The following is a 16,183-nucleotide window of genomic DNA, read 5'->3' as shown; positions in this document are numbered from 1 at the left end:
GATGGGAAGGGGGGGACTGAGCATTCCTGCAGGTGAGCAGCCCATGGAGGAGCAGCCCTTCTCCCCAGCCCCTTCCTCTCCCAGTTCCCGGGCTGTCAGCAAGAACAGAGTGGGGAGTGAGGAGAGGAAGCCAGCAGCAGCAGGCTGCCAGCCTGGGTTTGCCCAGCCTGAGCTGGAGGTGGGTGGTCTGGGAGAAAGCTGTGAGGCAGGGGAAGGGGGCTCCGATCCATGCAGCTCCCCTCTCCAGCTCAGGCTAAGTAAACCCCAGTCGGCATCTCACTGCTGCTGGTTTCCCCTCCCTCCTCCCTTCCTGCTGACAGCTCTGGAAGTGGGGCTGGGATTCATAGACTCATAGATATTAGGGTCAGAAGGGACCTCAATAGATCATTGAGTCCGACCCCCTGCATAAGCAGGAAAGAGTGCTGGGTCTAGATGACCCCAGCTAGATGCTCATTTAACCTCCTCTTGAAGATTCCCAGGGGAGGGGAGAGCACCACCTTCCTTCGGAGCCCGTTCCAGACCCTGTCCACTCTAACTGTGAAGAAATTCTTCCTAATTTCCAATCTAAATCTGCTCTCTGCTAACTTCTGGCCATTATTTCTCGTAACCCCCGGGGGCGCCTTGGTGAATAAATACTCACCAATCCCCTTCTGTGCCCCCGTGATGAACTTATAGGCAGCCACAAGGTCGCCTCTCAACCTTCTCTTGCGGAGGCTGAAAAGATCCAGTTTCTCTAGTCTCTCCTTGTAGGGCTTGGTCTGCAGGCCCTTAACCATACGAGTGGCCCTTCTCTGGACCCTCTCCAGGTTATCCACATCCCTCTTGAATTGCGGCGCCCAGAATTGCACGCAGTACTCCAACTGCAGTCTGACCAGCGCCCGATAGAGGGGAAGTATCACCTCCTTAGACCTATTTGTCATGCATCTGCTGATGCACGATAAAGTGCCATTGGCTTTTTTGATGGCTTCGTCACACTGCCGACTCATGTTCATCTTGGAGTCCACTAGGACTCCAAGATCCCTTTCCACTTCCGTGCCACACAGCAGGTCATTTCCTAGGCAATAGGTATGCTGGACATTTTTCCTCCCTAGGTGCAGCACTTTGCATTTCTCCTTGTTGAGCTGCATTCTGTTGCTTTCTGCCCACTTGTCCAACCTGTCCAGATCTGCTTGCAGCTGTTCCCTGCCCTCCGGATGCATGTGCCCAGCCTCAGTTGTGTGAAAAGTTAAACCTAATGAAGACAATTTCCCTAAGACTCTCTAAATCAGAGCGTCTTCATCTGATACCTCATTTGATAAGAGTTCATTTTTTTCATGATTGGCCACTTTAAGAGTGCTCTTCAGCCATACTTGTGTGTCATGGTCTCAGAGTGATTTCAGGGGGCTGATCGCACAAAAAACATAACTTCTGTCTATACCATCTATGGCCCTATACAGCCTACAGCTCACACATATCACTGATTGATATAATGTTTAGCTTTTTTTTAAATTCCCTCTGTTTCTCTATCCATCTTACCAGTTAAATGCCCAAAATAGCTTGAAGCAACACTTAGCATAGAACAACATACCTGTCTCAGAATGCTTAAATTAATATTGTTGTAAATGAGGGCATGATCAGAAGGAGGCTCTGAACATTATCCTGTACATGGAGTCGTGTAAATTTAAAATAATTTCTTTGACTGCAAGAAATCAGCAAATAACATAAGCAGCAAAAAAATTAATGCATGTTTCAAAATTATATTGAAATTGGTTCTATCTTTACTGTGACTAACCTACCAACTCTGTAATCATGTTGGGCATTTTTATACATGACAGGGGTTTAGTCACCTAAATTGAAATGGCGGGTTTTTAATTGCAATGATTAAAAACCCACCGTTTCAATTTAGGGGCTTCCGTCCATTAGTGTTGTGAGGGGCCTGATCTTTTTTTTAATTTTTTTTTTTGGATGGAGCCTGCTCACCTGCTCACCTCTCTGGTGGCAGGGGTAGGGGGTGGGAGGGTGAGCTGCTGGCAGGCCAAGCGGTCCCTGAGCTGCAGCAGGGGCCCCCAGTCCTTCCCTGTGCAGTTGTGGTGCACCCTGGGGCAGCCTTGGTGTGCTGCTAGCAGGCAGCTGCTGCCCCAGCATGGGCTTGGGGAACAGTTGGATCAGGCCAGGTGCTGCCTCCGAGCTGGGGCAGCCCCCGCCTGCTGTCCCCCTGCCCAGGTGGCCCTTGGGGGCACCGCCACTGCAGAGGGCAGGACTGCCCCCTCCCGCAGCAACTCAGGGTCTACTGCTAGCTCTCCCCCCAGCCATGGGAGACGTGGGCAAGCTTCATGAAAAAAGAAAAAGGTTCAGGCCCCTTGCCACTTTTTTCTTTTTCTGGTGTGGCTTGCCCACGTGAGCTGCTGGTGGGCTGTGCAGCCCCTGAGCTATGGGGGGGGCCCGGTCCTTACCTCAAGGCTGTCAGGGCAGGGTGCTAGCTACACGGGTGCTGCCCCAGCTCAGAGGCAGCACCCTGCCAGATCCAATTGTTCCTGAGCCTGCCCACTGGAAACCTGTCAAGTGCTGCTCCCCAGGTGTGCTCAGGAACTGTTGGATCCAGTGGGGTGCTGCCTCCAAAATGAGGCAGCACCCATGCTGCTAGCACCCTACCCTGGTGACCCTGAGGGGCACAGCCACTGCAAAGGGAAGGACTGGGTCCCACCCACAGCTCAGAGCCTGTGCAAGCCACCAGCAGCTCATGCAGGCAGGCCTCTCTGGAAAACAAATAAGTGGTGAGGGGCCTGCTTCTCTTCTTTTTTCTTTTTTTTTTTGCAGAGTCTGTTTGCCTCTCCCATGGCCAGGAGTTGAGCTGCCAGTGGTCCCTGACCTGTGGAGGAAACCTGTTATTCCTCCATAGTGGTAGCAACCCCCGCCCCCCCCGGGGCCACCCTGGCAGGTGGCTAGTAGGTGGGTGCTGCCCTAGCTTGGAGGCAGCACCCAGCCTGATCTGACTGTTCCCCAAGCTGGGCCATCACCCACCCACTAACAGCCCACCCAGGCAGCCCTGGGGGGCACTGCCACTGCAGAGAAAAGGACTGGGGTTCCCCACAGCTCAGGGACCACTCAGCCCATGAGCATCTTGACTGCCAGCCATGAGGTTGGTGGGCAGGTTCCATGAAAATAAAAAGGAACCGGCCCCTCGCTGCTTCTGCCTTCAGCCCACCTTTTCTGCAGCCGGGAGTTGGGGGTGAGGTGTCAAAAGCTGCAATGTTACAAATAGCTACACTGCAAACTAAACTACATGATGATGTGGTTTGGTTTGCAACATAACAAACTCATTTAATTTATAACACTCCCCCCCCCTCACATGCACAGTGTGATGCAATTAAACCGCAAAACAGCCAATATTTGTCATGTGTACAAGTGCCTGTTGATGCCTGATGTTGGAGTCAGTACCTTCTCGGGATTTTTGAAGTGCTGTGATTTACTGCCTGTACAAGAAATTCACTACCTCCTCCAAATGTCCTTCACCTTTGCTTATTTTTCATCAACATTTAGAGTGATTCCTCTGCCCAATTTCTATTGTAACCTTCACCCATCTGCCCCTGATAACTGAATGTGCGTGCAGTCTAAGAGAACTGGAAGTCTCCAGGCTCTATCAGTTTGTCACGGAAAAGTTCCTTAAAGTAATATCTCTTATATTGTGAAGAATGATCTATAACAAAAGCAGCTGTAAAGAATCATAAGGTTATTTACTTCCTTTTAAATCCGTGTTGTAGATTATAACCTTATTCTCCAGCTCTTTTTTCACTGGAACCTATCAGCCTGCAAGCCAATATTATCTCTAAAAGCCTAGTGTAATGTATTTTGGACATGTAAGATGTACCACCTATCTCTCCAACCCCCCACCCCCATCCTGTTTCCTAATGAATTCCATTTCTGGTTAATTAGTGAGCTTAATGAATACTACATTTTGTAGCCCTGCATGTAAATCCATGACAACCAGTTACCAGATTAATAAAGCTAGCTGAAACTCTTTTGACTGAGATTAATTTTTAATGCAAAATGTGAAGCAGTACCAACAAGTGCATTTCCCTGGGTACATCTACACAAGACATTTACTGCACAGTTGACTTCTGGTTGCAGATACTATCCTGATGCAAACTAAACAGCTCCTCAGCAGCACATATGTAGATGCTACCCAAATGGCTGGGGCACAAGGGTAATGCAGTGAGGGGGCTGACTCCTGCAGCACATGGAGCTGGAAGAAGAATTCCCAGGCTGACAGGCTGAACCCCAGGGATTCCTGCCAGCCAGGGCTGCTTCTGCCTGGCTTCAGATGCTACACATGAATAAACTCTGGAGCTGATTGCTCTGGAGTTTATTCACGTGCACTAATTGCTCATGTAGATGTGCCTTCTGAGATACAATTTATTCTTTGGTTTGCTTCTGGAACAATACTGCTGTGTCCTAGGTGAAATACAAAATTGCTGTCTGACTGCAGAATTTGAGTCAAGAGTTAGCCGTTTCCTGGTAGACTTCTTTTCTGGTAAACATTTTGGGGTCCTCCAATTCATCTTATCTTAGAATTTATCTGCCTTCTTTAGGTACCAACTCATGTGTGATTTATGTTAGTCATAAATCTACCTTTCCTTCTTTGGAAACATGAATTGATCAGAGAAATTAAGCTATGGTACAGCAGTTCATACCATTGCCTGTACAAAAGAAATGAGAAATTTAGCAATGTATTAAGAGTCTCAGACACATTTGATTCCCGTTTGACAATTCACCTACAGATGATATTGCCCTATTTTCTAAACAAGTGTAATTCAATTTAATCTGTATTTTTAATCTGTATTATTATTAGGAATACTAGCACAAAAGTATCTAGGGTTCTTAAACAGTTATTGAGGACCAAATTATGCTAATTGCTGTAGTAACATGGAATAGAAAGACAGTCTGCCTCAACAGCTTTTGAACTAAGTGTATGATAAAGATAAGAGGTAGATAGAACAATCACATGGAGGGGAGCAAGAGGTAATAATGTGTTAGCACACCAGCTGCTATTTACAGCTGAGTGATTTGTCATCATCGTTGCAGAGGTACACTTTAATAAGCCTGGAAGAAGTCAATGCAATGGTTTTGTGCTTATTTGCAAGGATTTCCTTTAGCACAAAAGGTATGGTATGCAAATGAGTAAAAGTACAAGTTGTTTTAAGCTTTCTGTGATTTATGTGAATCACAAGTCTACCTAGATTATGTTTCAAATGGATACTTTTTGTCCATTTAAATATTTTGTAGTTTCCATATATATACATAAAAGTTGAAATAAATGAGTTATATTAAGTAGTTTAATTTTAATTTTCACAAGCTTAAAGATATTTTATTTTGTTAGCCTATCACCACTTGATATATTTCTGTAAATTGCAGGTGATGCTATATGGAAAGCTTTTTTCTTCACTCCAATCTTTTATCCTGAAGACTCAAATGGTTGTTACCATTCCCATGTGTGTCATTGTCATGGAAGTTATATTAGACATCATGATCCACCACTACTCTTTGATCTCTCCAGGGACCCAGAAGAGAGAAATCCACTGACGCCAGAAACTGAGATTCGTTTCTATGACATCCTTAATGTCATTCAACAAGCAATAAGCAATCACACTAAATCATTGCATGTAGTTCCTGACCAGTTATCATGGGGGAATATTTTGTGGAAACCATGGCTTCAACCGTGTTGCTCTTCTGTCTTTCTCTTCTGTTATTGTGACCATGAGTCAAGAGAATAACTGAACTTGCCAAAGGCATGAAAACAATGAAATACAGATGCATGCTTTCTGGATAAACAAAGCTGCACTTTTATTTACAAGAATTGGAACAAGTATTGTGGGTAGCAAGTCTTTCTTGAACCAGTACAGTAATTAACTAATGACAAACTCAGGACTGGTCAGGGTCCTAATTCAATTTGACCATCCCTGGGCCACTCAGGATGGATCAAAGCACAGGGCAATGTCCCTCCCCTGCAACCCAATACACAACTCCAGTTAACCCTGGGAGAAAGGAGAGGCACACCATTACTCAAAGCCAGGGCTGCCACCTATGGTTCAAACCATGAGAGAATGTCCCCTTGGCTTGGTCCTTCCAATCAGCTGATCAGCAGGACTTAGTGGGGTGAAGGGGGCATTCCCCTGCAGCTTAACCTGCTCTGGGAATGCCCAGAATGGGAAACTTGGGAATACTTCCACTCCATGCAGAACCCTGGGTCACCCTGGCTTCGTGAATGGGGTGGGAAGCAGAAGTGCTGTGGCTGAAACTATCCTGAAGCCCCTGGATAGTTTTTGCCATCAGATATTACCTTCCCTTTCATCCTCCCTACCCATCCGCTCTTGCACAGCTCCAGGGTGATCTGGAGTTGTGACAGAGCTGTGCACTGGATAGGAGACAAATGCATTGCTGATGGAACTTTCCTAGAGCCCTGGGATGATTCAAACTATGGGAGGATGTCCTCCTGCCATACACAACTCCAGGTCACCCTGAGTGTAATCTGGACCTGATCACACAGGGGAGCAGATGCACTTTCATCTCAGGAGTGCCCCAGATAGATCAAGCCATGAGATACTGTCCCTCTGCCCCTTCTTAGCACTAGGTCAGTCTGGTCCTGTGCAAGGGGTGGGAATCAGAGGTGCTATGACCGGAACTGTTTTGGAGCCCTGGGATGGTTTGAGATATGGGAGAATACCCAACATCCTGTACACAGATATGAAGCTGGAGACATCCTACGACTCCCTGGGACAATTCAAATCATGAGAGAAAGTGTCCACCCTGATCCTGCCAATCAGCTGATCAGTGGAGAAGGGAAGAGAAAATAAAGTTGCAGGATAGGTGAAGGCTTGATTGATAAATTGACAGATGCAGAAACATACCAATAAAGAAAGGTTTTGTAGTAGCATTGAACACAGGCAGCCAACATCACTGTGGCACAATAAATGGCTGGCTGATTGTCCAATATAGTTTATAGTTGACTACACAATAAACCAGAGCCCCATTTAACCAGAGAACTAGATGCTGAGTTTTGATTTCACCAGTTTGTATGTGAACAGATCAGGCATACTGAAATGTAGACATAGGGAGGTAGAAAAAGGAATATGTCATAGGAAGCCTTGTGTAGCCAACAATTAAGCCTATTTTCCTGCAATCTGTTGGATCCTTCCTAGTCCTTCAGTAAGGTCTATAACAAAATTAATTCTTGGGCACTATCCAGTGCATGGGTAGCTAGACCTGCCCATACCAGACATCAGAACTCCAAACTCAGGCCATACCATGAAAGTCTTTTTCCATCTATCAGACCAGCTTTTCTGTTAACAGAAGGAACTGCATGAGAATCAGAGAGAGAGTCTTGCTTTAAGTATTTGCTTTGAAAGCCCCCAAAAGGGTCTGCAGTTTTCTGAGAAGTCTAAATAGATTGGAGTTTGGGAGTTCGAATTCCCCAAAAGCCAATTAGATGTTGGCCTAAGGACATCTGTAGCACTTCAGGCCTAATTTTATTACCAGTGTTTACTCTGCACCTTATCATGCACATTTTCTTTCTGTGCTACAGCGTGGCAAACTATTTGTATTAGCAGCTTGTATAAACAAGAAAACATATCAACAATCTATTAAAATGATTTGATGCCTGATAATATAAGGTGAATTTCTCCTTGTCAGAAAACACTAGTTAATGACTGCATGTCCAACAGCATAATGCAATAGAGGATGTTGGATGGTATTAGCAAGTTACTAATGCAAAAAATGATCTTTGCTGGTATTAACATTAAAAAACTGCTCTTGGGTGGTGACCCAGTTCTTTGGAGCCACTTGTCATATGAATGCTCATTGTGATGTGTAGTGTAGCTTTCTGCCTATTTAACCTGATGCACTGGAGTGTAAGGTTTCTTAAATTCATCTATATCTTACCCTCTTCCTTGGCCACTATGATGCCGTATTTCCGTATTACCTATTTTGGAAGCTTTGCCTCAAATGCATTATTTTTCATCATTCATCTAAATGTTGTGCCATGTATCCTATCTGAAAGTTGAAGATAACAAAGCAACATCCTGTGCATAGTGACAAGGTAAGTCAGGTCACATGACTCCCTGCTAACCAGTATGAGTTATTTGTATTACAGCTGAAAAGCCATGTGATATCCATTCAGCTTGGTTTCCTGTCTACTTTATTTTATCCCCAAAATATACATTAAATTTAGCAACAAAAGAATCTGCACTTGTTGTACTACAAGTATTTTTATGGTCATCTGCATGGATTATTGAATCATGGATTTTTTGTAATGCATATATTTTTTGCTTACTATATAGCAATGATTCGTTTGAATCTGTCTGTAACTTCTTTTCTTCCAGCAGCTGCTTGGCTGTGAGCTTAATATGTCCCTCAGTGGATGCTCTTAATGATATCCACATCCTTCTCTTTTCCTCTGGAAGTTGCTTTCTTTTCTTCATGAGGCTGGAACGGGAGTTCTTTGTCAGAGGAAGCCACTAGTATGTGTTTCCTGATTAAGACTCTAAGGGAGATAATTCTTCCACTTACCTCTCTGGTGTCTTTTCTCAGCAGATCTTATCTCTTAGGTGTCCTTCTGATCTTTTTTTCTGGAAGATACATACCCCTTAAATACTTCCTAACCTATTCTTCCCTGCTTCACAATCCACAGGTCTTTGAACACCAGAGCTATTCTGCTTTTTGTCACTTAGAAGGTAAAAATCTTGACATACAAACTCAGTTTTCCTGGGCTTTACTATGCCATTAACCTTCTATTTATTATTGTCTATGGCCTAGTGAGAATGCGTGAGGTAATGGTACATTATAAAATCAAGGAAATATTACAAATAGATAAATCTGGACAGTAAAGCGTATTTCTTGTTTCTGGCACAAATATATTTACAAAAATCTGATGTAACACCACTTTTAATATTTTGACATTGCAAATAAAATCTGAAATCTATTTAATGTTACAATTGTTGCTTCAATAAAGATTTTATTTAGTGTAATACCATATTTTTCAGCACTTCTGCTAGATGTGTTTTTGTTTGGTATATAAAAGAAAATGATCCCTTCTTCTGCATTACAAATGTACTATATCTTTCAGTTCTGTATCTTCTATTTTGAATCTCCTATGTCAGATTGTGATAATTAAAATATGTTTGTTTATACGCAGGATAAAAAGAGAAGCACAATGTACCATTTTGTATTATTGCATTTTCTGCCCTAACAAAGAAAAGTTTGTTTTTCACAGAGGGTGGCTAAGTCATACATCCTATTTATTAACAAGAAATGTGCTTTTGAGATGTATTGAGACTGCTGTTTTCATCTCTGTATGTTAATTATCCTCTGCCTATACAAATAATTTAACATGGTAACATGTTTGCAGTTTAGGACAATTTAACTGTGTGTTTAGCTTCAGAGGAAAGCTGATCTTTTGGTCCATGTCTTCTTCCATGCTAGACTCCCTGTGTGACCTTGTGAAAGTCAGGATGAGATCTACAGAGGTGTGGTGATGCCATGTGACACTGCTCCTCTAGATTGGTGCCAAGTTGCAAAAGAGGAATTCACAAACCTGAGTCTCGAGAAGGCAAGGCATTGTCATGCAGAGACACTCTGAGTTATCTCTGCACAAGTAGGAGTGAATCCTTTTCTGGGATGTTGTGATGTTAAATACATTAAAGACTTTAGGATGTAGTGTTATTGCAGGCCCTATAAGTACCTAAAATCAGATCCTCGGAGCTGAACATTTTATATTACCCTATAATAATTGGTTTCTAATAACAAAGGAAACCCTAAGACATCTACATAGCAGAAAGCCAATCTTCTTCCTGAGTGCTGAGTAACATCCAAGCTAAAGGCTGGATCCTGCACATCCTGAACTTCAGGTTCTACTATATATGGTTATTATTTAGTGCATGTGGGTTCAGGGCCTAAATATGAGATAACAGGTGGCTAAGAAGAGAAGCATTGGGGCGTTCAGAGGAAGATATTAATGTGGTATTTTGAAGTATTTTTAATCTCAATTTCTTCCTCTTCATTTGGCAAAGAAGAGCCAGTGGAGGGATTACAATAACACTACCAATAGTACAGAGAAAGAGAAATGAAGAGGTAAGATGTACATTGGTAGTGTGTTGAAGATAACAAAGTCCAAGTCTACATGACATACGTTACTGTACAGTAAAATCTAGTGAGCAGTAAAGTGTCACTATGTAACCGTGTGCTGAGCTACTACACAATAAAATAAGCTAATGTGCAGTAAATCTATCCGTGAACAATGCATGTCCCCAGAGGCTAGGGGGGCACAGCAACTGCCCACAGGTGTCGGCAGCAGTGGTGGTGGCGGGGGTGTGGCAGCAGCAAGCAGGGAGCTCCCGCAGGAAGCCACAGAGGTGTCAGCAGTGGGGGTGGGGAGGGAATGGTGAGTGCTGACCGGCAGTCGGCTACCACCCGCAGACACAGCTGGCAGTGTCAGCGGTGGAGGGGTAGGGATGGTGAGAGGTGCTTTTTGCAGGGGGTGCACTGCCAATCTCAGGGGACGCACGAGCACGCACATGCACCCCCTACACATTGCCAATGAATCTACCGCCTGTTTTTACAGGTAGATTTACTGCGCATTAGCTAACATGCAGTAGCACATGTGTAGACATTGACCAGGGACAAATTTGTTCTCAGTCAGGAAGGGACCAGCCTCCTGCCAGGGGCAGAGCAATGTGGTTGGGTGTCCTTCCAGCCACAGGGAAGAGAAGGCTCTTTAACAGCCCTTGGCTGGCCTCTAGACTCCCTGGCTTGACCTCTGGGGCCTGAGACAGCTGCTGCCTGCCCCTGGCCACTGTATGCTGGTGTGGTGGGCACACGCTGGCTGCAACAGCACTGCAGAGCCCTAGCCTGACCCCCAGGCCTTTGCTGGCTGCTCCCTGGCCCCTGGGCACAGTGCCCCTGTGCTGCAGGCACATGCTTGCTCCAGCAGTCTCACAGGACACTGGCCTGACCCTCAGGACCTGTGCTTGCAGCTGCCTGGCCTCTGGGTACCATGCCCCTCTGCAGTGGCTATGTGCCCAAACCCAATGGCACCCAAAGTCCCTGCCAGCGGTAGCACCAGTGATGGCAGTGTCCCTAACCCCAGGGAGAGCAGCCTAGGACCCAAACTGGGCAGCAGAAGAGATCACTGACCGCATTGTCGTCTGGGGGGAGGTTGAGGTCCCGAGATAGTTTGGCCTGTCACCCCTCTCCCCGCCCTCCCCCACCCAAGCCTCCTGGCACCCAGGCAGCTGCATCTGGAACCTGCAACATCCCCTGGATGCTGCAGGAGGTCAGAGTAGGGCAGGAGCAGTCCTGGATCTGCTTAAACCTATAAGGAGCAAATCTGTTCCCAACAGAGTATGTCTATACAAGACTCTAAATGCTCAGTCGACTAAGTCTATTGCACATTAGTGCCGCAGGAAAAAACTGTGCTAATGAACTAATGCACAGTAGAATTCATCTACTGCGCATTAGCATCACAAAAAAGTATGTGCTGGCACTACTGCACAGTAGGGTCAATTATGGTGAATAACTTAATACCTGTTATTACGGGGTGCCTGTGTTATTGCAAGTACTAAATGTAATGTGCTGTAACTATGGCACATTAATGATCATGTAGATGTGTCCACATGGGTGCATGTGTAGACTGGTCTGGTTTACTGTGTAGTAGATTACTGAGCAGTACATCTAAAAAGCATTAATTACATGTGTAGATGCACCCAAAGAGTATTTAATTATGACTAAAAGTGAACAGAGCCATGTGGATTTCTGTGTAGTTAAATAAAAGTGGAAATCTGAATATGGATCTTGAAGGGCTCTTCTAGCATATGCTCTTAGATTGAAAATTAACACACTACATTTTGGAATAAAGTAACGCTAATAATCAGACAAAAAAGGATTTGCAATAAAAAAATCAGTTTTGCATTGATAACTTTGAATTTCCAACAGTTCCAAATCAACTAACATAATATTTTTTTTTTCTTGGAAAAAATAACATTTTCTAAAGGCTTCTTCTGGAGTCCTCTGGACCACAGAGAAATGAAAAATGTTATATCATCACACCCTGATAAAACTGCTTAAACAGGCAAGGATTTCAAAGGACCTATGTGTAGATTAAAAAAAGAGACAATCTCTGAGAGAACCACGAAAAACTGTATGTAGCCGAATTCTGTTACCATGTATAAGGAACATACGCAATTGTTAGGAATAAAAGTTACCCAAGAGCATCTTGTTTCACTTATGCTTGAATAGCATGTATGTCATTAAACATGTTACACAGCTAAAAGTTTTGCCCTCCATCAAGGCTGTCTAACTTGGAAGGGCCACAAGCTACATGGGCCACACTAACATGGGCCAGATGCCCCTAGGGCCTCACATCATGCCACATGCAGTTTTGCACAGAACCAGGCTGCATATAGATGCTTTCCCTGCACAGAGTGGCATGTGTGGGCACTCTGCCTTCCTCTCCAGTCATTTTTCTGTGCTGCCCTGGTGGTGGGGGCAGGAAGAAGAAGGAAGGGGAGCCTGGAGCCCTTGGCTGCTACTGCAGCCAAAGCAATGACAGAGTTACAGTCAGGTGGACAGCCTTGCCCTAAGACTAAGACTAAGTTATTTCCTACTGCAGATGCTTAAATGCAATTCACTCCTGCCTCAGGGAGGAACCTAAGTACATTCACATCCTGTTTTAATTCAACTCTGCCATGGATGCACAGAGGTGCAGCATTAACCCCCGAAGTTGTAGTCAAGCACAACCTATGACTAGTAATTGTTTAACACTGATGAGCGGTGTCAACTTTTCCACAACAGGCAAGTGGTTCTAGCACCTGCCCAGGAGTGGAAGGGCCTGAGTCTCTAGGCTTACCTCCTCCTACGTCATAGGACAGTAATCTAGAAACCAAGCCATGGGCTACATGGTACTGGATGAATTTTCCTGTTGAAGCCAGGCCATTGGGCAGGCAGGAAAGATAGCAAACTGGAGAAAGCATGAAAAGGAGAAAGAAGGAGCCTGATCTTGTGGCTCAGGGAGGTAGATGCTGCCCTCATTGTGGGTAAGCCTGTGCCTCCAGGGTTATTTGTGCATTTTGTATTAAAGAGTCATTGAGAACGTTGCATTAACAGTTTTGGAGGCAAAAAATTGGCTTTCTCACATCATGCTCTACTTTCCCACTCCTTCCCATAAGGTTGGAGTAGATGCCCAACTGCCATATTTAGAAAGCCTCTAAGTGATAGTCCTTATTACAATCCTTCTTCCTGAAGTAGAGGCCTCTTGGAAGACATGACCCAGAATCCCTAACAAGAAGTGTGCTTGGAGAAAGGAAAAGAGACTGCTGAACGGGCAGAACAAAAAATATCTCTTTAAATTATTTGTTATTTGCAGTCAATCAATTCCTTTGGGCCTGATAGTTAATGAAATGTAATCCAGAATAGTGCCATAATTTACAATGACTCTAAGTGCACATTGATGTCTGTGATGCAGTTGGCATTAAAGATTCATTGGGTAAAATGTACAAGCCCAGGGTTTCTTTTGTTACACAACAGGACCAGTAAGTGGAACAGGACCTGGCTCTACCCGTCTACATAGCAAACCACTTCACTGATCCTGGTTCTGTATATCAGGACTTTGCCAGCAACTCCACATGAGCTACACCTCTTTCACTTACATGCACCTCTGGTTCCTTTCACACATTACACTTATGCCACAATTAATGTGTCAGACCCAGGCCCAGACTGCACTGGGGCCAGTGCAGTCCTGGGGCTGGAGCTGACAATCAGCTGATTGTCAGCCATGGGACAACACTTGGGCTAATTTGACACCCAGGGCCAGAGCTGACAGTCATGTAATATGAGACCTTAGCACAATTTGCTGGTGCAGGGGGTGCCCAGGATTATGATCCCAGTCTCCCCTGCAATTACAAGTATTAATTGCATGATTGGGATCTGATCCCCAGCCCAGCAAGTGTGCATAGCAGGAGGCACAATTTTGATATTGGCGATCAGATCCTATTGTGCCATTAAATTAATGTGTGCCAGGGGGTTAAGTGTCTTTTACTCAGCTGCAGGGCCAAAGAGTACCCTTTATAAAATTCTTGCCACCTATGCACAATTTAGCTTCTATTTCCACCCATGGTGGACTAGGAGTGACAGACTGCAGGATTTCATGTATGTGCCAGAGGTAAAATAAAAGAGGAAGACCTTCACACCCAGAGAAGGGTTTGAATGCAAAATGCTTGAATCACCAGGTTTTGGGCTAAGCATTGTCCAAGGTACTCTCTAGCCTTCCTCTTGAAGCCTACCCACTAGTGTTTACCACTCACTGAATAAAATAGATTAACAACACTGGCATAATTTCTTCCCTACTGGAGGCAGAGGCTGGGTTGATACTAGAGCCCCCTTCCCTTGATAGCTGCATCTATCCCACTGAGCATGTTCTTTTCATCTTGGGTTCAAATATCTTCTTCTCTTGGCTGCTGAGTGGGCCAGCTTCAAAAAGAGGGCTAGAGAAAACTTTGGGTAATGCATTAACTATGTCCTGGTGGTTAGACCACTTTCCTGGGAAATAGACCACACAGATTCAAACTCCTTCCATATGACTAGCTTCTAACCTGGGTCTTCTGCTCACTGGGCAAAGGCTATTGGTCCAAAAGGTGAGAGGACCCACCTCTTCTTCCAACATAAAATACCCAATAGTTGGGGGTTGGCGGGGGTGGGGGGGGAGGTTCTGTGACTCGAGTTTTGGGACATATTTTGTTACAGGCATGTGTGGGTGATTCTAATCTACCTAAATACATGCATGGTCAGAGTTCAGCCTTCTGAGCATAATCAGTAAAGTAATCAGAGGGTATAGATCTGTGGATCTGAAACTGTAAGTATGGGCCAAAAACTTCAGTTATACAGCTATGGAAGTACCACTTAGGCATGCAAAGGTGAAATAGGATTCAGCACTAGATGTCTAGTGAGTGAAACAGGATTCTGCCTTGAGTGTTTTAAAGAACAAAATTAGCATAATGAAAGAGAACATCCATCTGCCAACTAGTGTGGTGTGCTGTGTTGAATAAATGGGAAGCCTCATTTTGTACAAGTTGATGCTTCAGAAGGCAAACAGTGCTAATCTATGGACAGTCAAAAACACAGAAAATGGGAAGGCTACCACATGACAGGGGAGGTATCATGACCTCACAGCTATCATGAACTCACAGATAAAGACAGCTAGACACTTTTGGCCACTGCCACAAGCATAACTCCAGGAATCCTATGTCCTATTTAAAGTTATGGTGGAATAGGTTACTTAAAGTCCAATAAGAGATAATGCGTGGTAATATATTAACACTATGGAAGGAAGTGTTCTTGCTTTGGGAAATCACTGATGGTGGTAGGCATGACAATTCTATAAATAGGGCATACACCAGATCCATTGCATCCTGTCTATCATTTCTTCTTCTCTCTAGCATGCCCTGTGTTTTGTCTGAAATCAGATTCAAACAGCTTGCTCTGATCACAGATTCTATCTTGACCAAGCAATCTGAAAGCGGAGAAACTGCATGGTCCAGACCTGATCAGCATACTGATGCATTGCAGCTCAAACTGCCTTGCTGTCTCACCTGCTGGCCAGTTATACAGGATCAACAGAAGGATAGAACAGGACTCTGCACCATGCTGTATGAGAGAGATCAATACCACCCGCTGGAGCATTTCAGAAGGGAAGGCAAAGTGCCACCAGGTGCAAGTAAATCTGCACCTGTCATGGGGCATGGGTGAGTCAAAGGAAAACATCTCTGACCTTTAATGCCTCTGCCCAGTCTGTCTCAGATCAACATTCTTTAGGATCAAATTCCTTTGCCCTTAAGGTGTGTCTGTCCGGGGACTGATGAGGTCCAGAGCCCCCCTGCCTTTGAAAGAACTTCTCAGCGACACTGCTTTGGATTAAAGCCACCCAGGGTTTCTAAGGTCCCAAGCAGACTGTCCCAGTTCTGTGGCTCCCTTGGTTTCCATGCTTCTGGCTAACAGGTAGCCTGAGAACCTGAAAGCCCTAGCTCCCAGAATCTCTGACCAAACCAGTGGACAGGGGCCCTGGGCATGCCTTGAAAATCTCATGAAAGGTCAAAACAAAATATGGTTTAATCTTTTTCAAAATAAAATTTTGGAATCACCTGTCAGATTTATTCCCAAGTGC

The 16,183-nt window shown here is 44.7% G+C and overlaps 1 protein-coding gene across 1 annotated transcript in view; it reads left to right on the top strand.

The window, feature by feature from the left end:
• STS (steroid sulfatase) overlaps nt 1-10,276 on the top strand; it is a 217,899-nt gene extending 207,623 nt beyond the window's left edge. Inside the window, exon 11 of the mRNA XM_059720932.1 lies at nt 5,392-10,276. Within this exon, the coding sequence (XP_059576915.1) occupies nt 5,392-5,750 (359 nt within the window). The 3' untranslated portion in view covers nt 5,751-10,276. The remainder of the gene's footprint in view (nt 1-5,391) is intronic.
• The last annotated feature ends 5,907 nt before the right edge of the window (nt 10,277-16,183 follow it).

Source organism: Alligator mississippiensis, chromosome 1, assembly GCF_030867095.1.
Source record: "Alligator mississippiensis isolate rAllMis1 chromosome 1, rAllMis1, whole genome shotgun sequence".
NCBI classification, from domain to species: Eukaryota; Metazoa; Chordata; order Crocodylia; family Alligatoridae; genus Alligator; species Alligator mississippiensis.
Note: the sequence above shows the minus strand (reverse complement) of the source record. Positions and strands in the feature narration are given on the sequence as shown.